General features: G+C 44.3%; 3 protein-coding genes and 1 non-coding gene across 5 annotated transcripts; 3 read left to right on the top strand and 1 right to left on the bottom strand.

The window, feature by feature from the left end:
• The first annotated feature begins 54 nt into the window (after positions 1 to 54).
• Positions 55 to 12,328, top strand: LOC125968465 (myosin-9). Its single transcript, XM_049719540.2, has 43 exons — positions 55 to 259; positions 2,082 to 2,272; positions 2,334 to 2,474; positions 2,554 to 2,710; positions 2,775 to 2,802; positions 2,898 to 2,991; positions 3,097 to 3,117; positions 3,280 to 3,372; positions 3,451 to 3,511; positions 3,904 to 4,005; positions 4,078 to 4,221; positions 4,367 to 4,462; positions 4,546 to 4,622; positions 4,707 to 4,901; positions 4,967 to 5,140; positions 5,274 to 5,447; positions 5,522 to 5,636; positions 5,759 to 5,949; positions 6,023 to 6,144; positions 6,219 to 6,288; positions 6,350 to 6,510; positions 6,590 to 6,698; positions 6,782 to 6,913; positions 7,006 to 7,212; positions 7,287 to 7,424; positions 7,511 to 7,634; positions 7,762 to 7,933; positions 7,999 to 8,211; positions 8,270 to 8,414; positions 8,482 to 8,688; positions 8,763 to 8,867; positions 8,986 to 9,138; positions 9,212 to 9,460; positions 9,527 to 9,739; positions 9,815 to 10,027; positions 10,116 to 10,277; positions 10,355 to 10,483; positions 10,591 to 10,679; positions 10,765 to 10,888; positions 10,951 to 11,159; positions 11,240 to 11,348; positions 11,487 to 11,659; positions 11,727 to 12,328. The coding sequence occupies exons 2-43, from the start codon at positions 2,087 to 2,089 to the stop codon at positions 11,833 to 11,835; spliced, it is 5,886 nt and encodes a 1,961-aa protein (XP_049575497.1). The 5' UTR covers positions 55 to 259; positions 2,082 to 2,086; the 3' UTR covers positions 11,836 to 12,328.
• Positions 12,329 to 12,592: 264 nt separating this feature from the next.
• LOC125968466 (mitochondrial glycine transporter B) lies at positions 12,593 to 17,081 on the top strand. Of its 2 annotated transcripts, XM_049719541.2 has the most exons (9): positions 12,593 to 12,911; positions 13,061 to 13,162; positions 14,099 to 14,173; positions 14,598 to 14,722; positions 14,820 to 14,904; positions 14,988 to 15,167; positions 15,249 to 15,417; positions 15,491 to 15,654; positions 15,956 to 17,081. In XM_049719541.2, the coding sequence occupies exons 2-9, from the start codon at positions 13,148 to 13,150 to the stop codon at positions 16,076 to 16,078; spliced, it is 936 nt and encodes a 311-aa protein (XP_049575498.1). In that variant the 5' UTR covers positions 12,593 to 12,911; positions 13,061 to 13,147; the 3' UTR covers positions 16,079 to 17,081. The 2 variants fall into 2 exon arrangements, with proteins under 2 accessions (XP_049575498.1, XP_049575500.1); XM_049719543.1 differs by lacking the exon at positions 14,099 to 14,173 and having other exon boundaries at positions 12,595 to 12,911.
• A 228-nt stretch (positions 17,082 to 17,309) lies between these two features.
• Positions 17,310 to 17,382, bottom strand: trnar-ccu (transfer RNA arginine (anticodon CCU)). Its single transcript has one exon. It is a non-coding gene; the product is annotated as a tRNA-Arg (tRNA).
• Positions 17,383 to 17,709: 327 nt separating this feature from the next.
• Positions 17,710 to 22,331, top strand: ift56 (intraflagellar transport 56). The gene is made up of 19 exons (XM_049720384.2): positions 17,710 to 17,866; positions 18,237 to 18,274; positions 18,353 to 18,496; positions 18,657 to 18,749; positions 18,818 to 18,932; positions 19,127 to 19,176; positions 19,268 to 19,413; positions 19,521 to 19,692; positions 19,849 to 19,923; positions 20,002 to 20,104; positions 20,191 to 20,246; positions 20,335 to 20,388; positions 20,462 to 20,525; positions 20,613 to 20,701; positions 20,845 to 20,928; positions 21,004 to 21,073; positions 21,243 to 21,349; positions 21,530 to 21,663; positions 21,875 to 22,331. The coding sequence occupies exons 2-19, from the start codon at positions 18,272 to 18,274 to the stop codon at positions 21,987 to 21,989; spliced, it is 1,674 nt and encodes a 557-aa protein (XP_049576341.1). The 5' UTR covers positions 17,710 to 17,866; positions 18,237 to 18,271; the 3' UTR covers positions 21,990 to 22,331.
• The last annotated feature ends 948 nt before the right edge of the window (positions 22,332 to 23,279 follow it).

Genomic DNA, 23,279 nt, shown 5'->3' with positions numbered 1-23,279 from the left:
GCACAAGTGGAAAAAAAGAGGGCGTCGCTTTCAAATCACCTGCTGGAAAAAAATAAAAGTGTTGCAGCTGAGTGGCCGCAGAGAGTCGGTCCTCCACGAAGCAGGAGAACCGAGAGGATAAAGGCAGTCCACCCTTCAAACGAGCGGAACCACATCCGTCACCAGCCCAACTTTGGTTGCCTCGAACACGGACACTACAAAAACACCGAGCCGCTGTCACCTCCAGTGCCTCCTCCTCCTCCTGTGGCTCAAAAAGCTGGTATGGCTGCGTTTTTTGTTTTTTGGTCTTTTTCTTTCTTTAATCCACTTTCCCCACTCGTTATACACTCAATATTGTATAAAATAAAAGTCATGTTACGTAAAACAATAATTAAATCATAAATTGCGACGCAGGTGTTGTTCATCAGGAGACGAGGTCGATTTTTGCCCGTTAAAACTCTTAAAAAGTTTGCGCTGCAATGCTAAAATTTACATCCCCGTACATGAAAGAGTTTGCCCTTTATTTTTTTGTGATGTCATTAAAAGGAAATAAGTGAGAACGTCTCTTTGTTGTCAGGCTGGCAGGCCTAATTGTTATTTAACACTCAAATCATCACTATAAACACAACAACTGTCAAAAGAAACAAGTCGACCTTCTCTAGAAAAATTTATATTTGCATCTAAGATATATTGACACTTGTTTTATATAGGGATCGATTTTTCTTCTTTTTCTAAAAGTGTATTATTGATTTAATCAAGTAAGCAGCACACACCCACTTGTGCGCGCGTGCACGCCCGTGTGTGCGCGTGCATGTGTGTGTGCCTTGAGGATACGCGTGTCCACACAAGAAAATTTACCTAAAAAAATCAGCACCAATAGTTATGTTTTAACACGTGACAACCAATTAAATAAATAAATAAAAAACACAGCATAAATGTTAAATGTGCCTCTCATTCTCCTTTTGTAATGGTTTTGAAATGAAAATGCTTAGTTTCTCTTCATGGAGACAAAACACAATAGTGATTTGTTTTAAACAAATGTTTTGATGACATTTTGACTGTCCAAGGGTTACAGATAAGACCTCCTTAGTATATCAAATCCACTGTAAAGATCCATAACGTTGGATGGACCCTTGCAGTTGTCACTCCAGTAGGCTGCAAAGCTGAGCTTGAGCCAAGAAGTGGAGGAGGTGCCACGTTAAAGTTCTTATTTTTTTGTTCATTTTTCGGAGGAATTCCTGGACTTTGCGAGGCAGGATCTGCCTAAAACATGGCCGCCGCCTCTTCTCCTCCCCTGCCTCCTCCACTGATTGTTCATGTCTGAACACAGAATGAACTTAGGTGGGAGACAGATGACCGCTGACCTGATCTTTTTATCTGTAGCTACCAGACATGCACACCTTTTGCTCCTGATTTCTGCACACCTAATATTTGTCCATGTTCTGAAATTACACAGTGTGTCAAGTTAAACCAAAACATCAAGGTTAGGTGTGGCCCAGGAGAGTGTAATGACATTTCTCTCCTTGCCCGGGCCTGTTCCTTCCTGACATTCCTGATGACAAAGCCTCTCTCCATCCACCTTCATCAGGATGAGGGAAAGATGTTTTTTTTTCTTCTTTATTACCAGAGAAGATATGAGGGCAACAACTGGAAGCGGGTTAATGAGTAATGGCGTTGGTCATTTGTGAAATCTTTCTACCTTGGTATTTTGTTTTACTGTTGAAATGTTTAAAAAAAAAAAAAAAACATCAGTGGCCCTCCTACCTTTGGATAAACAGAACATGTTGAAGCACTCGGCATCAGGCCGGTGATGACATCTTCACCACAAATTTGGCAAGCCTTCAAAGGCAATGGCAGTCATCATATTACGGCTCACTTGTCGCTTCCCGTCATTCTATGTGATTGCGTAACAAAAAAAAAACCTCCCAGAATTTTTTGTGAAAATCTGTGGTGAGGTGAAACAGGGGTTGACTTTATCTCTGATCTTATTATTGGAACCACATCTTGCTTTTTTATTTTTTTTATTTTTCAAATGATGCAATATAATCATAACTAGCTTGCTTTTTTAATTTTTTTTTATGTGAAATATTTTTGCTTTTCAGCTACCATGAGTGACGCAGACAAGTACCTGTACGGGGACCGCGGCGGGATAACCGACCCGCTGGCTCAGGCCGACTGGGCCAGTAAGAAGCAAGTATGGGTCCCCTCGGAAAAACTGGGCTTCGAGGCCGGCTCCGTCAAAGAGGAGCTGGGCGAGGAGTGCATGGTGGAGCTCAGCGACTCGGGCAAAAAGGTACAATTAAAATGGAGACTCCTGGAGAAGCTTTTCTGACACACTTGGGGGGGAATTTCAGGTGAAGGTCAACAAGGATGACATCCAGAAGATGAACCCGCCCAAGTTTAACAAGGTGGAGGACATGGCCGAGCTCACCTGCCTCAACGAAGCGTCGGTGCTGCACAACCTCAAAGAACGCTACTATTCCGGATTAATCTACGTGAGTTTGGCCACCTCCCCTTAGTGCCACCACGAGTGCCGTTTAATTCTGACTTTTTATATTCCCCCGCGATATCAAGACCTACTCGGGACTCTTCTGCGTGGTGGTCAACCCGTACAAATTTCTACCCATCTACTCGGAGGAAATTGTCAACATGTACAAGGGCAAGAAGAGGCACGAGATGCCGCCGCACATCTACGCCATCACCGACACGGCCTACAGGAGCATGATGCAGGGTATGCGTTTCACACACTCCATCTTAGATGTAGACAACCTCATCTTTGTTTGTCTTGTGTCCAGATCGAGAGGATCAATCCATCCTTTGCACGTAAGTCTTTTTTATTTATTTTCTATTTTCACAATATTAATGTCCAAAACCAGGTCGGATGTTTTCTCTGTTTAATCCCGTGCTTACTTTTCCAGTGGCGAGTCTGGAGCAGGAAAAACCGAAAATACCAAGAAGGTCATTCAGTATCTGGCCTTCGTCGCCTCATCGTTCAAGTCCAAGAAGGATCAGGTACGGTCTGCATTCATTTGTCTAAATACTTCCATGTCACAATCTTGAATGGTTGAATTTATTTTTTAAGTGCGTTTCCCCCCCCCCCTTCCCTTGTCATTGCAGGGCAGCACAGTCCTGTCACATGTGAGTTAATCAATTTCCGCACGCATGAAAAGTGTTTATGCTGGCCTTTATAAATACAAATAACATTGTCTCGAGGATTCTTTTTGTACTCGAGCACAGACTTGCGTCAAGGCTGGACTGATTTTGAAAAACCCACCTCCAATTTTTGTTTACGTGCATCAGGGGGAGCTGGAGAAACAGCTTCTGCAGGCCAACCCCATCCTGGAGGCCTTTGGGAACGCCAAGACCGTCAAGAACGACAACTCCTCTCGATTTGTAAGGATGGCTCACGTACATTTTCTCCCTAAAATGTATTTCATTTTACTATGTCTATATTTATTTGCTTGCTTCTAGGGCAAATTTATCAGGATCAACTTCGATGTGAATGGATACATCGTTGGAGCCAACATTGAAACTTGCACCCTTTTGCCCCAAACTGCCTTTTGTAATCTAAAAATGTGTTTGTTAAATTTTGTTTAAGTAATGAATTTAATTAATTGTAAAAAAATATATTATATATATTATAAATATTTATAAAATATTTTAATTGAATTTATTTTAATTAATGCATTTAATTAATTGTAAAAAAAAATATTTTAGTTGAAAAAAACTACTCGAAGACACCTCGTAACTGAATAGCTCGGGTAGAGAAGTCGTTCATTTTCTGCTAGGGCACTTGAATTCGAAGGTTCCTGTCCATAGTATTTAATTGAAAATCCAGATTTGCTCCTGGAAGACTGTATAAATGTATCTAGATTTGCAATTTGGGTATATCTTGGGTGGTTCATCCTTGACTAAAAGTGTTACCAGACCTGCTGGAGAAGTCTCGTGCCATCAGACAAGCCAAAGAGGAGAGAAGCTTCCACATTTTCTACTACATGCTGAGTGGAGCAGGAGACAAACTGCGCTGTGAGCGCTCAGTCACCCCAATTATGTCCGCTTAAATCACGTGTAAAATTAATCTCCATTATCTCTGTCCAGCTGAGTTGTGTCTGGAAGACTACAGCAAGTATCGCTTCCTGTCAAACGGCAACGTGACCATTCCGGGCCAGCAGGACAAGGACATGTTCTCGGAGACCATGGAGGCCTTCCACATCATGAGCATCCCAGAAGAAGAAATAAATGGTATGTGTGTCACTGCAAAAATGGTCACCAAAATAGCGGACCAGGTCAAGTGAAGGCACTTTGTCTTGTTGCTGGAACATGTAAATAAATATATAATCTATAACACAAATGAATATGTAATCTATAACTGTGTGTTCCTCCTCAGGCCTGTTGAAGGTAGTGTCTGCCGTGCTGCAGTTGGGAAACATGACCTTCAAAAAAGAGCGTCACTCCGACCAGGCATCCATGCCGGATGACACCGGTACATTTAAAAAAATAAATAATTTGATTTAATAAATCACCGGCTCAATATAATTTGCATTATCTGCCTTGTTCACTGCATAGCTGCACAGAAAGTGTCTCACCTGCTGGGCATCAACGTGACGGACTTCACTCGAGCCATCTTGTCTCCACGTATCAAGGTTGCTAAGTTAACATGCTAACATGTTTAAATATGACAAATTTCTGGACATTTGCATCTACCAAAGTGTTTTGACGCTTTCTAGGTGGGCCGCGACTATGTCCAGAAGGCTCAGACCCAGGAGCAGGCTGAATTTGCCGTGGAGGCCTTGGCCAAGGCATCATATGAAAGGATGTTCCGTTGGTTGGTCATGAGGATTAACAAAGCTCTGGACAAGACCAAGAGGCAAGGAGCCTCCTTCATCGGCATCCTCGACATTGCCGGCTTTGAGATCTTTGAGGTGAGGCGTCGGCTTGATTGACATGATGAATTGAGACGCTCATTGTGCGCTTCTTCTCCCTGCAGCTGAACTCCTTTGAGCAGCTGTGCATCAACTACACCAACGAGAAGCTGCAGCAGCTCTTCAACCACACCATGTTCGTCCTGGAGCAGGAAGAGTACCAGAGGGAAGGCATCGACTGGAGCTTCATCGACTTCGGCCTGGACCTGCAGCCTTGCATCGACCTCATTGAGAAACACGTATGTGAGCCGTGACACGCTTCACACCTGTCAATTTAAACCCATTTTTATGTGTGTGTGCATGTTTCCAATTGCATCCCACCTCACACTCAATCTTCAGCAACTCTAGTCTTAACACCCTTTAACTTTGCAGTCTGGACCTCCTGGCATCTTGTCTCTGCTGGATGAAGAGTGCTGGTTCCCCAAGGCCACAGACAAGACCTTTGTGGACAAGGTGGTCCAGGAGCAGGGAACACACCCCAAGTTTCAGAAACCTAAGAAACTCAAGGATGACGTTGACTTCTGCGTCATTCACTATGCTGGGAAGGTAATTGATGCCTCAGACTGATAAAAGTAGATGTTGGAGGGGTTTGAGTCGAGCGATATTGCGCAATCTTACAGGTGGACTACAAAGCGGACGCATGGCTGATGAAAAACATGGATCCTCTGAATGAGTGCGTGGCCACGTTGCTCAACCAGTCCACCGACAAGTTTACATGTGACCTGTGGAAAGATGGTGGGTGCAATTAGCATCAAGGACTTTTCTAGATATGTCGCAGTTCAAGTTCACTCCAATTGTCCCGTCATATGAAGGAAACCTTCATTTCACAGTCGTAACATTCTTCTCTGTCGCCACAGTCGACCGTATTGTGGGCCTGGATAAAGTAGCGGGAATGTCAGACTCCATGCACGGTGCGTTCAAAACCCGTAAAGGCATGTTCCGCACCGTGGGCCAACTCTACAAGGAGCAGCTGGGGAACCTGATGGCCACCCTCAGAAACACCAACCCCAACTTTGTCCGCTGCATCATTCCCAACCATGAGAAAAAGGTGATTTTTCTTTTTTTTAACTTGTATTCAAGAGTCCACCTTGTTAAAGCCAATCTTCTACAATGTGTTTTAGGCAGGGAAACTGGAGCCTCACCTGGTTCTGGACCAGTTGAGGTGTAATGGCGTCCTTGAGGGGATCCGTATCTGCAGACAGGGCTTCCCCAACCGTATTGTCTTCCAGGAGTTCAGACAGAGGTAAGGTACACACACTTTTGGGTCTGTTGTGGGACAAGTGAGTAAAATAAAATGTCATTTGACCGTCTTCCCAGGTATGAAATCCTCACTCCGAATGCCATCCCAAAGGGTTTTATGGATGGCAAGCAAGCCTGCGTGCTCATGGTATGAAGCACAAATCAGAAAAACAACAAAAAAGAATGACTTAATCGAGCTCCTGTTTTAGATCAAGGCACTGGAGTTGGATCCCAACCTGTACCGCATCGGTCAGAGTAAAGTGTTCTTCAGAGCCGGCGTCCTGGCACACCTGGAGGAGGAGAGGGACATGAAGATCACTGACGTCATCATCAGTTTCCAGGCCTGGTGCCGGGGATACGTGGCACGCAAGTCAGGAAACACTCAGGAGACGGTTGACAGATGAGATGTTTCTCCGGTAAAGCTGACAGACTTTTGTTTCCAACTAAAGAGCCTTTGCCAAGAGACAGCAGCAGTTGATGGCTATGAAGGTTATCCAGAGGAACTGTGTTGCTTACCTCAAACTCAGGAACTGGCAGTGGTGGAGACTTTTTACCAAGGTATGACATGATTTTTTTAAAAAAAAAAATTCAAATATGCTGTCCCTCACATTGCCTGACTAAAATCTTTTGTTGTGGTGAAGGTGAAGCCGCTCCTCCAAGTGACCCGGCAGGAGGAGGAGATGGTCGCCAAGGATGAGGAGCTGCAGAAAGTCAAGGAGAGGCAGTTGCAGGCTCAGGAGCTGCTCAAAGAATACGAGAGCAAGCAACAGCAGGTACCGGTGTCACTATACACAAAAAAAATCTGAAAACTGTTTAGTCAGCCGAAAGCCTTGCAAGCTTTTTTTTTTTTTTTTTTTCTCCCCAGCTGAACGCAGAGAAGCTGGCCCTCCAGGAGCAGCTCCAGGCTGAGACGGAGTTGTGCGCCGAGGCTGAGGAGATGCGAGTCCGCCTGGCTAACAAGAGGCAAGAGCTGGAGGACCTCCTTCACGACTGTGAGGCTCGTCTGGAAGAAGAGGAGGACCGCGTGGGCCAGTTGCACAATGAGAGAAAAAACCTGATCCAGAACATTACCGTTAGTAATCTGGATCGCACACAAACTGTACTCAAGCTGTCAGATGTCATTTTTATTTTTTTTTGTTCTCGTAGGAACTCGAACAGCAGCTGGATGAGGAAGAAGCAGCCAGACAGAAGCTCCAGATGGAGAAGGTCACCGCAGACGCCAAAATAAAAAAAATCGAGGAGGACATGATGGTGCTGGATGATCAGAATAACAAGCTCAACAAGGTCAGAAGCGGCCCCACGGCACTTCTCTCCGCTTGCCATGGCTGCCACCGTGTACGTGTCTCAACATTTTTCTTTTTCAACTTTAGGAGAAGAAACTTTTGGAGGAGAGGATCTCCGAAATTACAACCAACTTGACTGAGGAGGAGGAGAAGTCTAAAAGCTTGCAGAAACTGAAGAATAAACACGAGGCCATGATTACAGATTTGGAGGGCGAGTATTTTTGTTGCCGTCTAATCTTTTTTAACATTAAAGTGTAAATTACTACTAATAATGACAATTAGTAATTTAAGCCAGTGTGATTTTATTCCCGTCGTTTTGCACGTGTCCGAATTTTCAGATCGTCTAAGAAAGGAGGAGAAACTGCGTCAGGAGCTGGAGAAGAACCGCCGCAAACTCGAGGGCGACTCAACAGACCTCAGTGATCAGATTTCCGAACTTCAGGCCCGCATTGTTGAACTGGAAGCTCAGCTGGCCAAAAAAGAGGAGGAGCTCCTGGCTGCACTAGCAAAGTTGGTGTCGTTTTCACCTGCGTCTTTTTTATTCTATCTCCACGCTCACTCACTGTTGACCGCAGGATCGAGGAGGAGGCCGCAGCCAAGAACACGGCCCAGAAGAAGATCCGGGAGCTGGAGGCTCAGATCTCCGAGCTTCAGGAGGATCTGGAGCTGGAGAGAAACGCTCGCAACAAAGCTGAGAAGCTGCGCAGGGATCTTGGAGAGGAGCTGGAAGCTCTCAAGACTGAGTTGGAGGACACCTTGGACTCGACAGCTGCACAACAGGAGCTGAGGTAACGTGCTAGCTCGGTCCATTTCATGGACGTAGAATCTCATTCTCCGTCCTTGCAGGTCCAAACGCGAGACGGAGGTTGCCCATCTCAAGAAAACTTTGGAGGACGAGGCCAAGGCTCACGAGCAGCTAATGGCCGACATGAGACAGAAACACAACCAGGCCTTTGACGAGCTTAATGATCAGCTGGAGCAGGCCAAGCGGGTATTGAGCGTTGTCTTGCTTACAAACGAAACCATGAAGGTGTTGAGCCTTGGCCGTGTGCACGCAGAACAAGATGTCGGTGGAGAAATCCAAGCAGGCCCTGGAGAGCGAATGGAACGAGGTGCAGATCGAACTCAAGACACTGACGCAAGGCAAAGCCGACTCTGAGCACCGCCGCAAAAAGGCAGAGTCTCAAGTTCAGGAGCTTCAGGTCAAATTTGGAGAAAGCGAACGGCAGAGGCAGGAGATGGCCGACAAGATGGCCAAAATGCAGGTTCGTTGAAAGCGAAAACAATCCCCCTAAGAAGAAGAGACTTGTTTTCACCCTGTCGCTCTCCACGTGTTTAGTCTGAGCTGGATAATGTCAACGGCCTTCTGAGTGAAGCTGAAGGCCAAAACATCAAGATCAGCAAGGACCTTTCTTCAGTACAGTCACAGCTGCAGGATACGCAGGTACTGAATGCTTTGGAATCGCTAGCCAAATCAAAAATGTGTTTTTTTTTTTTTAAAAATTGGGGAGATTCTTCCAAGAATGTTTCCTAAAGCGTTTTTTTTTCCTCTTCAATTGCAGGAGCTGCTCGAAGAGGAGACTCGTCAGAAGCTGAACATCTCCACTCGCTTGCGGCAGCAGGAGGATGAGCAGAACAATCTGCGGGAGATGCTGGATGAAGAGGAGGAGAGCAAGAGGAACGTAGACAAGCAAATTGCCTCGCTTCAAACCCAGGTGAGCTTCATTTTGTTCTTCCCGCCGTCTCGTCCCTCAGCCATGTTTCATTCTTGACCTTTGCGCTCCTCAGCTGGCTGACATGAAGAAGAAGTTGGAACAGGAGGCGGTCAACCTGGAGGGCGCGGAGGAGGCTCGCAAGCGCGTCCAACGCGACGCCGAATCGTTGCAGCAGCAGCTGGAAGAGAAGACGGCCGCCTACGACAAATTGGAGAAGACCAAAACCCGTTTGCAGCAGGAGCTGGACGACCTCCTGGTGGACCAGGACAACCTGAGGCAGGTGGTCTCCGGCCTGGACAGGAAACAGAAGAAGTTCGACCAGGTATCGCAAACACAACACGCATCGCAAGTGTTGGGCAAAAAACATAATTGGTTGCTCTCCGCTTAGATGCTGGCTGAGGAGAAGACCATCTCCACTCGGTACGCCGAGGAGCGCGACAAGGCTGAAGCCGACGCCAGGGAGAAGGACACCCGGGCGCTGATGCTGGCCCGCGAGCTTGAGACCATAACGGACATGAAAGACGAGGTGGATCGGACCAACAAACTGCTCAAAGCAGAGATGGACGACTTGGTTTCCTCCAAGGATGACGTGGGCAAGAGTGTAAGAGAAAACACAATAGAGATGTTGGAGAAAGTCTTTTCCATCGTTCACTCCCAAATCCGTCGTCTTCTGCAGGTTCATGAGCTGGAGCGCTCCAAGCGTGCCATGGAGCAACAACTGGAGGAGATGAAGGTTCAGCTGGAGGAGCTGGAGGATGAGCTGCAGGCCACCGAGGATGCCAAACTGCGTCTGGAGGTCAACATGCAGGCCATGAAGACCCAGTTTGAGCGAGACCTGCAGGCCAGAGATGAACAGGGCGAGGACAGGAGGAAGCAGCTGGTCAAACAGGCGAGGAACATTTACGAACAAGAACAACTTCATGATGGGTTGAAATCATTAGACCTTCAGAACATTTTTATTTGATTTTTTTTTTCAGGTTTGTGCCATGGAAGTGGAGCTGGAGGACGAGCGCAGGCAGCGCTCTCAGGCTCTGTCCGCCAAGAAGAAGTTGGAGCTGGACTTGGGAGAGCTCGAAGCCCAGATCGATCTCGCAAACAAGGCCCGGGATGAGGCCATCAAACAGCTCAAGAGGCTGCAGGTAAAACAAGATATATGATGTCAAAGTTCTGCCACAGGTGTTTCACGGCCTGATGAGGTTCTCATCCCACGCAAAAGGTCCAAATGAAAGAGCAAATCAGGGAACTCGAGGACCTGCGCATGTCCCGCGATGAAGCAGTCAACGCGGCCAAAGAGACGGAGAAGAAGCTGAAGGTCTTGGAGGCAGATGCCCTGCACTTCCAGGAGGTAGCAAAAGTTTTTTAATATTTTTTTTTTCAGCGACACACACACACACACACACACTTTGAGCAGTTACTTAATTGCGTAACTGGACTGTCGTCTGCTTCCCGCAGGATCTCGCCAACGCTGAGAGACTCAAGAGACAAATCCAGGCAGAGAGAGATGAGTTGCAGGATGAGATTAACAACGGCAATACTAAAAAGTAGGATTTAAAAAAAAAAAAAGAAGTTGAGCCAGGTGTAATTTTGCAACCCTATTCGACTCTCGCCCTTCAATTTATGATTCAGTTCTCTGCTAACTGAAGAGAAGAGGAGGCTGGAGGCTCGCATGACCCAGTTGGAGGAAGATTTGGAAGAGGAGCAACTCAACACAGAGATGGTCAACGAGCGTCTGAAGAGAACCACGCTGCAGGTATGATTTTTATTTTTGTCTTTGAAAGTATAAGTGCAAAACATTTGCACGCCGCTTTTTAGATGGAGCAGCTGACCACAGAGCTGAGCGCCGAGCACAGCAGCGTCCAGCGGCTGGAGGGCGCTCGTTCGCAGCTGGATCGCCAGAACAAAGAGTTGAAGCTGAAGCTGCAGGAGCTTGAGAACACCATTAAGTCCAAGTACAAGTCCTCCATCGCTTCCCTGGAGGCCAAGATCGCCCAACTGGAGGAGCAGCTTGACATTGAGTCCAAGTCAGTCTAGTCCGGGAAAGAAAACCTCCTGTTTCATAAATGTCCCACATTCAAGTTTTTATTTTTTTATTTTAATTCAGAGAGCGTCAACAAGCGTCCCGATTGGTCAGGAAGACGGAGAAGAAATTGAAGGAGATCATGTTGCAAGTTGACGACGAGCATCGCATAGCGGAGCAGTACAAGGACCAGGTGAACCTCTCAAATCTTGTAGCTTGCAACCAGAGGGCACTGTTGTTACTTTCCAATTAAATTGCACATAACCAGAGGTTTCTAATGTGGCGTTGTAATGTTACAGCGACTTTTTGTATCCGCAAACTGTCTCTGCAGGCCGACAAGACCAACATCCGCATGCGTCAGTTGAAGCGCCAGTTGGAGGAGGCCGAGGAAGAGGTGACGAGATCCAACGCCTACCGTAGGAAGCTGCAGAGGGAGCTGGAGGACGCCACCGAGTCGGCAGATTCGATGAATCGCGAAGTCAGCACTCTGAGGAGCAAGCTCAGGTAAGTGTGCATTACAATAATTAGTTAAATCAAGATTTTACCGACCCATGTTTGTTTTGTTGCCAAGGCGCGGAGACGTGCATTTCAACATCCGCCGCACCATAGCTCGCACGGGATTGGATAGTGACGAGGAGTCGGAAATGTCCAATGAGGTGCCCGAACAGGCGGCTGAGTGAAAATATTATAATTACAGTTCTATTGAAAAGATAGCTGAAACCAAAGCCATGCCAATCTCTAAGTAGCCGAGGTTCCATTCCTTTATTATTATTATTATTATTATGCCTTATTGAGCTTTTGCAGCTATATTGATACATGGCCAAATGTTCATCTCAGCGACTGAATCTTTTTTCCATTCAGGGCTTCATTGTGTATCATTCTGTTTTTGAACGGCTCACTTTTTTTTTTTTTTTTGCACACAAATATTGGTGCTGGGGCTTCATGTTGGACATCAGATTAAGTGTACTTTCTCTTTAAGGTGGTACCTCAACTCGACTGGTGGTGGGTTTACCATTTAACAGCAATAGACGTATCACTAAATGTCACTAAATGTAGAGTTAATCACAAATTCTAATAGTGTGCCCAAAAGAGCACATTGTCACGTTTTTATGGATGTTTCTACCTTTTATAAAATGCCTTAATACAATGAATAAATGGATATCTATGATAAAAGCATCTGTGTGTTTTTGAGTGTCAGTCAAGTTGTTGTAAATTTAAAATCTGCTCAGACAACAATCGGAAATTCAAAGGGATTAGGAACTTCTCTATATGATTAAATTGCACAATCAGTATAAAAAACTTCAATACCATAAATATTAAATAATTACACGACAATCAACCTTGACATAAATGTAAAAATACGTAGTTCAACAGCACGTTATGGTTGTACTTTTATTTTGAAAACCCACATTCAAATGATCTTTTATTTTGAAGCGCATAGAACTGTACACACCTTAAAAGCGGAAGCGCGTGCGCAAGATTTGATAGGCTCGCTGCCGCTGTCAACTAGCTACTTGAAGACAAGCAAGAACTTTTGGCGACTCTATATTTAAAATAAAACATTAACTTCTTGCCACAGTTAGATGTAGCTTGTGGCTAAACTTGTAAAAGTCGTCGTAGGTTGAACTGACACCAGACTTGGAAGTTGTATTAGCGCTCGAATGTGATCTTCAATGTGTACGTCCCCAAACAACATGGCGTTTTTAAAGATATTTGGGGTGAACGCCGTCTTTGTTGCTCCCTAACTCTCCTGGAGGTGAGTGCTAGTTATTTTAACTTAATTCGCCTGACCACGGCGCTAGTTTGTCCTTCACCTACCCGCACCGGCTACTAGCATTAGCTGGTGCTAGCTCGCTACCGGCGACCCCCGTCCGTTCATGGTTGCGTTGTTTCCCCCGTTCTCAGTGACATCTGACCCTAAGCGCCTTCAAAACGGGTGGGGTCAGCGAGAAAAATCCTTCCGGCTCAGCCTCCAGCTCGAGCGGCGTGAGGATGGAGTTCGCTGCGGTGAGTGCGCTGCTACTCGCGGGGTTTTAGCGAGCAATATCCCCCGCGAATGGCGTAAATACGCGAATGGTAGACTCTCTAAAAATGCGTATAATTGCTGTGGACCCCCGCGATTCGCAGAGGAAAGGGACCTGGCCGGCCGCGAATAATGAAAATTCTGCATGATCAGTCGGTCACTTATCTGCTGTATTTCCAGCAAATAATTTCAGTTCTTTGTGATTTTATGTTCTATAGAAGAAAGTCAATTTCAAATATCGGCAAGGGTTGACTCCGCACACACACACACGATCATAGTCTGGTTCACTTTTAATTAGGAGGAAACCAGAGTCAATATAAAGTTAGAGCCTCTTTAAAATAAGTTCCTGTGGTTTAGGGACACCTTGGAATCGTTTGTTCAGGGCCCAAGTGTGTTATAAACACAATTAAAGGAAATTGGCAGTGGCAAGATGGACAATATGGCTGCTATTATTCTATTTTTTTATTAAATGCTTTTTTTATGTGGCCTAAAAACAACCAATACAGTAAAAAAATATTCAGTATTTTTGTAGCTTAAAACTGCCCAGTCCAGTACAAAATTAATTAAGGCATATTTGTACTGCGACATAGTGGCTGGGAATGGCTCCACACATACATTTTAAGTCCACGCAACACACAGAGCAGCATGCCATGACTCATGCCATTTGACAAAGATGTGGCGTAGCAGCAGGGGGGCTGGGCAGATGTGGAAGTGTGTCTCCACAAGATAAAGATAGAAGCCCGTGGAAAGCGTCTCCCGGATTATAAACCTCCGCTTTGGCGGCCAAACTAGGGGAGGGCGGACAATGAGCCCCAGCCTTAGAAGAGCCATTTTCTTTTGTGAGGCTTTCCTGCGTTTGTGGCAGCCAGCGACGCTTCATCCGCTGACATGCACTTTGCGCCGGCGCCGTCACTTGATAGGCTGAGGTGAACCAGGCCAACATGCAGGAAAAACAGCAACCTTCCAGCCCAGGGCCAAGCAGCTTGATGGGGAAGGTAGGATGCAGAAGGATCACGCGTGAACTTTTTTTTTGCGGGCTATGTGTAGCTCTTTATCGTGAGCACAATAACCTGTTTATTTCTGCGTCTTTACATTTTCGTCTCCTCATCGAATGCTGTTGAATATCTCGATTCTATAAATTTGTGTGTTGTCTTTCAGTCATTGTGCAGCGCATACTGAACATCTCACCATTATTGTCTTTATCTGTGCGTGTGTTGATGCATTCTTGTCAACCCTAACCCTTTAATCATCAGGACTAAACCAAACGGAGCCGTGACTCACTCACATTTATTTGCACAGATTTAATTAGGTCAGCAAACAGTCATGTCTTTGCAATACTGTTGTCATCATGTTTCTTTTTTTCCCCCTGCCTCTGTGTTCCCTCTATTCCTCCCGCCATCCGTCCTTTTGCATCCTCAGGCTCATCCAGCACTCAAAGCCTTCATGTGTGGCTCCCTCAGCGGCACATGCTCCACTCTGCTCTTCCAGCCTTTGGACCTGGTGAAGACGCGGCTGCAGACCTTGCAGCACAACGCCAAGCCAGGGTGTGTTTGTTAGCTGGCAAGGACACGCACGCTTGTCACCAAGGACACAAACGTTGATGTAGATGAGCTGATGTGCTCTTTGTATTCCCTCTTGCAGTTCACCAAAAGTGGGGATGTTGAGTGTTTTTATCAACGTGATAAGGACAGAAAATGTCCTCAGTCTGTGGAAAGGAGTGTCCCCTGTGAGTAACTAAATGAAGTCGTTTATTACTGAACTTGCTCCCAAAAAAAAAAATTCATGATGTCATTAATTTCTCCCTGGCAGTCTTTTGTCCGTTGCATCCCCGGTGTGGGCATCTACTTCAGCACCTTCTACTCCCTCAAGCAGCATTTCTTCCTGGAGCGGGCGCCCAACGCCGGCGAGGCCGTGCTCCTGGGCGCCGGCGCCCGAGCGGTGGCCGGCGTCTGCATGCTGCCGTTCACCGTCATCAAAACGCGCTTTGAGGTAAAAAGCCAGACGCTGGAAGGATTAAGTAGCAAATGTTCCACAAAAAAAAGGTCATGAACTACGGCTTCTTTGACCCAGAGTGGCTTTTATAACTATGTGAGCGTGGCCGGGGCTCTGAGGAGCATGTACCAGACGGAGGGAGTGAGAGCGTTGTTCTCCGGGCTCACCGCCACGCTGCTACGCGACGCCCCCTTCTCCGGGATCTATGTCATGTTCTACAGCCAGACCAAGAAGACGTTGCCTCCAGGTCTGCACCAAAGAACCTCCTAAGAAAATGCCATCACGTCTCTAATGTTGTTTTTTTAAATGGGGATTGTTAGAAGTGACTTCGTCAGTCTACATGCCCCTGGTCAACTTCAGCTGCGGTGTGGTAGCGGGTGTCATGGCGTCGCTAGCCACGCAGCCAGCAGATGTGGTGAAGACGCACATTCAAGTCAGCCCGTCGCACTGGAGCACAGCGGACGCTGTTCGCTACATCTACAAGGTTGGTGTTAAACCAGCCTTAATTTTATTTTATTGTTTTACATATTTAAAATATTTATATTTTTCCTCTTTGAATGCTCATCCATAATTTCTACAATTGGGTCTTTTCAGTTTATTGTGTGGAGTACATGTAAATAACTGACGGAGGCCTTAACACCACCTAGTGGCAGAAAGCTAAATTGTAACTGAGCATCTTCTAGCAACAGCTCTGCTGTGCCAACTTAATATTCACAAAATGTCGGACACTTGTATGACTGTTACGGACGTTAACCCCCTGGCGCCATTTTCTGTTGTTTTGTCAGAAACATGGCCTCGGCGGCTATTTCCGTGGTGCCGTACCCCGGTCCCTCCGCCGCACTCTGATGGCCGCCATGGCCTGGACTGTCTACGAACAGCTGATGGCTCGGATGGGCCTCAAGTCGTGAAGACGACGGCGGGGCATTCTAAAATGTAATCAAGCCTGTAGCGTGAGAGCAAAAGAGTGTGAGTGAGTGTGTTTTTCATTCTAAATTATTAGAACTATTTTGTGAAAATGTATTTACTATGTGTGGGTGTGAGATTTCGGACCGAGCGAAGTAGCAACACGGACAGGTTGAGAGCTGCACTGATTTTTGTCCTATTTCTTGCATACGATCAAGCAGGATTTCTTACTCGCCCATAAATCTCCACCAATAAGAAAACGGGTTTCGTTTTAGGCTCAGACAATCACAAGTACTCACACACGTGCAAAGAAACAATGGCTTATCGCTGTACTGCTCAAATCTCTGCTTGATTAAAGGGTTACTAAAACTAATCCTTAGTCAAATATTTTCTATTTGACTAGAGTCAAACTGAAATTTGCTCACTTCTTTTTAAAAGTACAGAGCAGATTTTTATTTTTTTTATTTTAGCTGTTCAGTATTATCTAAACAGTGTTTCATGAACTAAGAAGTTAAGTTGAGAAGGCATGTTTTGTTCCCTCAAGGTTGAAATAGATGACTGGGGTAAAGATAAAAAAAAAAATGTATTGTTCACACATGGATATCCGGTAACATCTTTGCTAACACCAACTTAGTGCTCTAGTTTTAATCCTTCTGAAGCAGATCATAAACAAACTTGTAGCCAGTTACTGGTTAGAAACAACTGAATGCACTTTGGTGTAGATATTTCTTTGGAAAGGTGATATTTTGGTATTTTGACGTGTCCAACACTGCCATAAATGTGTGTTGATGTTACATGTTTCATTGTTTCTATAGTTACTGATTATAAAATCCTCTGGTAGCTACACGGAGGCTGATAAAAGTGTCTTAAGTTTTCTTTGTCTTGCATTCTGCACTCCAATCTGTGTGGTGAATAGTTGATCATTATTGTATATATTTGGTCTGTGCAGTGCTGCCTCGGACATTGTCAGTTTTTATTGTCAATAAATATACCTTTTCAATAAATGTATTCAAAGCATTTTAATTCATGTAAAAATGTCCCTTGATGACACCTAGTGTTTCAGACTGAATTGACCTGACAGCTAGCGGTGATTGCACATTTAAATTCATAAACTAGAATCAGAAAAACAAATAACCAAAGTTAAAATACTGATGTTGCTATTGCCCATTAATTGATATATATTATTTTCAAATTATGAGCAATTCTTTCGTTTGACTCAGGCAACAAAATGCATTCCACCCCAGATGGGACTCGAACCCACAATCCCTGGCTTAGGAGGCCAGTGCCTTATCCATTAGGCCACTGGGGCTGTTGAGACTGAGGGCGATCTCAACAGAATATATAATAATCATAGAAGTTTCACCAGCATTTCCACAGAGATATAAAGTATGAGAATTTCTTCACACAGTAACCTACGAAAACAAAATGTATTCCATTAATATAACCCGGAAAGAACAGAAGTAATAATGTTACTGTTGCTAGGCAACGATGAGGCGCCACCGGCGTGAAAGCCGAGTCGTGTCTTCTGTTTAATGCTGCGACCAACGCGCCAACGAACATCAGGTTGACTTAAATATTTAATGACAAATAGGTGTATATTTTTCGAATAACGATTTATATTCTCTTAAATCATCTAACTGAAAGACTCATATGTCGAGGATATGTGACGTCAGACCTAAACAAAAAAACAAGATGGCGATGTTCGAGAAGCATTTTGTCGTACTCTTGTCATGGGAAAATAAATGAACATTTTGTTTTACAGATATTCTGAAAAAGGGAGACTGGCATCAAAGGTGCGTTATTTAATACCACATTTCATTGTCTTTAACTTTTTTTTGTTACCTAACTGCTAAACGTGGCAACGTGTTTGGTTTGCCGGGGTACTTTAGGAAGACATGTTTTACTTGTCTTGTGTGGCAACTTAAGAAAACACCCATACGGTTGAAAGTAAGAGCACTTGCTTTTTAAATGGATTTTAAATATATTTCAAACGGAGTTGCTAATAAGCGAAGGCGTTGTTTGTTGCTAGGTGACTGAAAAAAAGACTCATACCCTATTATGACGTCACCAGGTGTCATGGTTGTGGTTCTTCTAAAAAAAAAAGTGCTAAACATGTATTCATGCAGTTTTTAACATGATGCTAAAGCGTTAACTTAATTACAGGTATTGTCTCCTAGCTGTCATCTCAAGTTGCCATCATGGTGAGTGGACATTCAAAACATCATCCTAACTTCTTAATATTCAGTATGCTATTAATAAAAATGTACTTTTTGTCGCAGATCCTGTCTCGCCTTAAGCCCGCCGTGGGGGGAGAGACGGCCACCAGCGTTAGCGAGAAGAAGAAGAAAAACAAAAGCAAGATTCCCACTTTGGAAGAATATCTGCAGCAAAGAGACTACCTTGGAGCACTAACTCTTTTGGAGGTGCCCTCATTACCACACTATCATATTTATCCATCTATTTATCTGCCCTGTAAAATTGGATCTCCTACAGATTAGGTATTGTGTTTGCAATTCAAAAGTTGCTCACCAAAATTAAGTTATATTCCTGCTCTGTCTTTCTGATTACTTTGGCTCATCATAGTTCCAGAGAAGTATTGGAGAACAAGAGGAGAATGCAGACCTTTGGATTTGCTTCTGTGCCTTTCACTTGGGGGATTACAAGAGAGCTATGGAGGTACTTTTCCATATTTGTTTTGTACGTGGTGTAGTTTGAATTTTTAATTTATGATGACTTTGTAACAGGAGTACAAGGCACTGACTGCAAAGCCTGACTGTCCTCCAGATGTTTGGGTCTATCTGGGTTGTGCCATGTTTTTTCTGGGCCTCTATAAAGAGGCTGAGGAGGCTGCATTGAAAGGTAAGCAAATAACTCAAAATGAGCTCTTAGTTTAGAGACATCAACTTCAAATTTTAAAACTCATGTCAGCCATTTTCAGACTCTCTTTTACCCAAAGTTGGAAAATAATTGAGAAAAAAAAATCAAATTAAGTATTAAAGAAGTAAAAACAAAAAAACATGCTCTTGTTGTCATCACCTTGGTGTTTTTTATAGCTCCCAAGTCCCTCCTCCAAAACCGACTCCTCTTCCATTTGGCTAATAAGGTAAAAGATCCATTGGATTCCCTAGATCTACTTTTTCCTTACCTTCTCAGAGCTTGTAACCGTGTTCAATTTGAATGACTTGTTATCTCAGTTCAACGATGAGAAGAAGCTAATGGACTTCCACCAGAACCTGGAAGACGTGACGGAGGACCAGCTGAGCTTGGCCTCCATTCACTACATGCGCTCGCACTATCAGGAGGCCATTGAAATCTACAAACATCTCCTTAGGCATAACATGTGAGTCTTCGCTCTCACAACAACCGTGACTTGAGCTTACTGAGCATTCTTGACCATTCAATTACATTTTTCACCCAACAAAATCTTTTTTTTTTTTGCTCCTCCAGAAGCTTCCTAGCGATGAAGGTGTACGTGGCTCTCTGTTACTACAAGCTTGGCTACTATGACGTGTCGCAGGAGGTTCTGACGGCGTACCTTCAGAACATCCCCGACTCAACCATCGCCCTCAACCTCAAAGCCTGCAACCACTTCAATCTCTACAACGGCAAAGCAGCCGAGGTGTGCGCCATTTCTTCCTGAATTCTAACCTGTGACAGACTTTGGTCATTCCGGATTAGACACATTTTTTAATTTGCTCTCCCTTTGCCACACAAACAGCTTTTTTTGTGCAATTGACGTGTGTGTGTTTTTGTTTGCTTCCCTCGTCTCACTCAGGCCGAGCTGAAGAACCTTATCAACATCTCCTCCTGCTCCTTTGAGTTTGCCAAGGAGCTTATCAGACACAATCTGGTAAGTGCTCACCCTGAGTGTAAACTAGAAGCCTTAAGTGCATCCTTCCTTTATTATATTTTTAAAAACCTTCCGTAGGTGGTGTTCCGCGGTGGCGAGGGGGCGTTGCAGGTGCTGCCCCCGCTGATCGACGTCATCCCTGAAGCTAGACTCAATCTTGTCATTTACTACCTGAGACAAGGTGACCCTTTGATTCTTGGCATAATCGATATACTAAATTTAGTCATTTCCATTTAGCTTAATTATCATCAAATATTACATTTCTAGATGATGTCCAAGAAGCTTACAACCTCATACAAGACTTAGTGCCTGCGACACCTCAGGTGAGGTCTCGACTCGATAACTATGATGTGGTACAAATTGGAGATAGCTAAAATATGCCAAGTCTTAATACTCGATCATTTTCCCCAGGAGTATGTTTTAAAAGGGGTGGTCAACGCTGCGTTGGGACAACAGCTTGGAACGGTGAGTGTTTGTTTTTGAAACTACATGTAACGTTTTCTATTTGTTTGTACTAACTCTGTGTTTATTTTCTAAGAGGGATCACTTAAAAGTGGCCCAGCAGTTCTTCCAGTTGGTCGGAGGCTCGGCCAGCGAGTGCGGTATGCTGAGAAGAAATGTGAACGTTTTGGTGCCGGAGCTGTGTGGGCAAGCAGAGCGTGTGTTTATTTTTGTTTGGTGTCTTTCAGACACTATTCCCGGCAGACAGTGCATGGCTTCCTGCTTCTTCCTCTTGAGGAAGTTTGATGATGTGCTCACATACCTCAACTCAGTCAAGGTACATCTCGAACTCAGTGTATTATGTCACGCTGTAAAAAATGTATTTCATACGAGATCTTATTTTAATCGTAGGTAGAAATTTCACATCAGCTCATAATTAAAGATAACAGCTCATGACATTAACTTTTATTTTTATTTTAGACTTACTTCTATAACGACGACACATTCAACTTCAACTATGCTCAGGCCAAGGCAGCCACTGGAAATTTCAAAGAAGCAGAAGAGGTACTGCTGCGCCTGCACAACTGCTTTATATTCTTTATATATGATTTACTCATTAATAATATGTTTTCTATCCAGATATTTCTTCTAATTCAAAGTGAGAAGATCAAGAGTGACTATGTATACCTCAGCTGGCTGGCCCGCTGCTGTATGTATTTTTTTTTGTTTTCTCAATGACAAAAAATCAGTTAACCAAAAATGCAACTAAATACATGTCAAGTATGCTCAACACATTAATTAGATTTTAGAAATCCTTTCCTCCACTTGACTGAAAATCTACTCCGATGCATTTTTGTGTGTAAACGCTCCCTTATCAGACATCATGAACCAGAAGGGTCGTCTCGCCTGGGAGCTTTACTTGAAGATGGGCACTTCCTCGGATTCCTTCAGTCTGCTTCAGCTCATCGCCAATGACAGCTACAAGGTAGAGATGTGTGATAGTCGTAAATAGTGGATGAAATAGCACCAAAGCACTGCTTTTCTATTAAACTGGGCTATGGAAATTCTTGCCTTCATAGCTCACGTGGCACAAACGATGGCGCCAAAGTACTACTTTTCCATGAGTATATATATCGTTTGGTAAACATCTGTATTTATGTTTTAGATGGGCCAGTTCTACTATGCAGCCAAAGCATTTGATGCACTGGAGAAATTGGACCCAGGCTCCAACTACTGGGAGGGCAAGAGAGGGGCATGTGTTGGCATCTTTCAACTCATTTTAGCCAACAAAGAGTCCAAGTAAGTTCGTTTATAATACTTTTTTTTTTCCCAACTTACACCACCTGTTATTTTCAGATCAAGACTCATTGTAATATTTTTTTGTCATTAGAATTCCTGCATGCCAACAAAATGTTGAGTAAATTAACTTCCCCCCAAGTCACCATTAAATAGAAATTGGGTCAATAAAAATGAGTGATGGATGGCCTCTTGTGTGTCATTGGTGTGCCAGGGAGACACTTAAGGAGGTGGTGCTCCTGCTGCACAATTCCGGAAACCCGCAGGTGGAATACATCATCCGAGCCATGAGGAAGTGGGCCAAAGACAACAGAGTCTTCCTCTCGTGACCGATTCCTAATTTGTGTGTGAACACCACGCACATCAATGAATACATGTTTAAATTGAATCTGGTAAAGCTGTTTAGTTTTGTACCAAATAGACTTGTGTTTTTACCAAATATATATATATATATATATGCAGTTTAATAAGGAGCACTGAGTGTATTGTTTTCCATCTGAGTGACTTTAATCAGTAGATTCAAATAATGAAAAAGCAAAAAAATAACAAGTTTGCAGGGATGAAAAGTAATTAAATTGACCACTACTGTTTTACAAATATATACCAACCTAATGACAAAAAACATCTGCAGTGTGTCAGAAATGAAACGTATGTAAAGGAATAGTAGACAAGTCCCTACTGAACTGCTGGGTAAGCAAATCAAGAGCTTTTATGGAAATGGTATGATAAAGACAATGGACATAGTCCAATTTTTCCTTCAGGCTGGAAATAAGCTTCTCAGAAAGCTTACAACACAATGCAAGCTATTAATAAGCCTAAAACAACCCCTAAATTAGTTCTCTCGCCCTTTCTGCCATCCAAATACTCATACGCTTAGAATTTAATAATTCCTAAAGTAGTTTTCTCCACACCGTTTTATGGGGGCTGAATTACGTAACAGTTAACTATAAAGCCTCAGACACTCCCAAACAAGCATGCAAAAACATTTTTTTCTTTTAGTCAAACTTTGGACTTAAAGCAAAAAAAAAAAAAAAGGCACGTGTCCAAGCACCCCTATACCCCCCCCCCCCCCCCCCCTTTGCATGTTCGTGTGCGTGTAATCGACGCAGCGTATTACCTGCCACAGTGGGGGTTCTATTCAGTATTGGCTTTGTTCTGAGCCCCCCACCCAGCCGATCCTAATCCAGCCTATGGTATCACTATCATGTTTTAAATCGTGCCATGTACGCACACACTGATGAGTCAACATATGTTCCCGTTGTCATGTGAAAACAAGCATTGAGATGATCACGGCTGCCATTCAACTGCCATTGTTGAGAAAATAATTGCTGCACTCAGCATTTTCTTCGCCGGATACGTTAAATAATGAATTATTTGCCATTCGTGTATGAGACGTCACGGTGCAACGTGTGCGCTTCTTTTGACCGGTGTGTCCTTCCGCTAGACTCTTTCAAAAGGTCATTAAAGTACTGTAGTAGTAATGCTGGTATAATTGCCTGTTGTGGAAAGGGGCGGGTCTAAGGTCGGGGCAGCCCCTGATTGGATACATTGACATCTCTATGAGTGTCACGGCGTTTCCGGTCCGTGCCTGCGCGCATGCGCAGTGACCCCTCTTCCCC

The sequence above is a fragment of the Syngnathus scovelli genome, chromosome 5 (genome assembly GCF_024217435.2).
Source record: "Syngnathus scovelli strain Florida chromosome 5, RoL_Ssco_1.2, whole genome shotgun sequence".
Taxonomy (NCBI): domain Eukaryota; kingdom Metazoa; phylum Chordata; class Actinopteri; order Syngnathiformes; family Syngnathidae; genus Syngnathus; species Syngnathus scovelli.
This window is presented reverse-complemented; position numbering and strand designations above follow the sequence as displayed.

Bases quoted from the DNA above. Each gene is read 5' to 3' on its own strand.
- LOC125968466 (XM_049719541.2), top strand. The intron at 15,418-15,490 runs GTCTGCACCAAA...GGGGATTGTTAG, and splicing joins CAAGAAGACGTTGCCTCCAG to AAGTGACTTCGTCAGTCTAC. The intron at 15,655-15,955 runs GTTGGTGTTAAA...TTGTTTTGTCAG, and splicing joins CTGTTCGCTACATCTACAAG to AAACATGGCCTCGGCGGCTA.
- ift56 (XM_049720384.2), top strand. The intron at 19,414-19,520 runs GTGAGTCTTCGC...TTGCTCCTCCAG, and splicing joins CATCTCCTTAGGCATAACAT to AAGCTTCCTAGCGATGAAGG. The intron at 19,693-19,848 runs GTGTGCGCCATT...CGTCTCACTCAG, and splicing joins ACAACGGCAAAGCAGCCGAG to GCCGAGCTGAAGAACCTTAT.
- LOC125968465 (XM_049719540.2), top strand. From the start codon at position 2,087: ATGAGTGACGCAGACAAGTACCTGTACGGGGACCGCGGCGGGATAACC. The intron at 6,699-6,781 runs GTATGACATGAT...GTTGTGGTGAAG, and splicing joins GGTGGAGACTTTTTACCAAG to GTGAAGCCGCTCCTCCAAGT. The intron at 11,349-11,486 runs GTGAACCTCTCA...CTGTCTCTGCAG, and splicing joins CGGAGCAGTACAAGGACCAG to GCCGACAAGACCAACATCCG.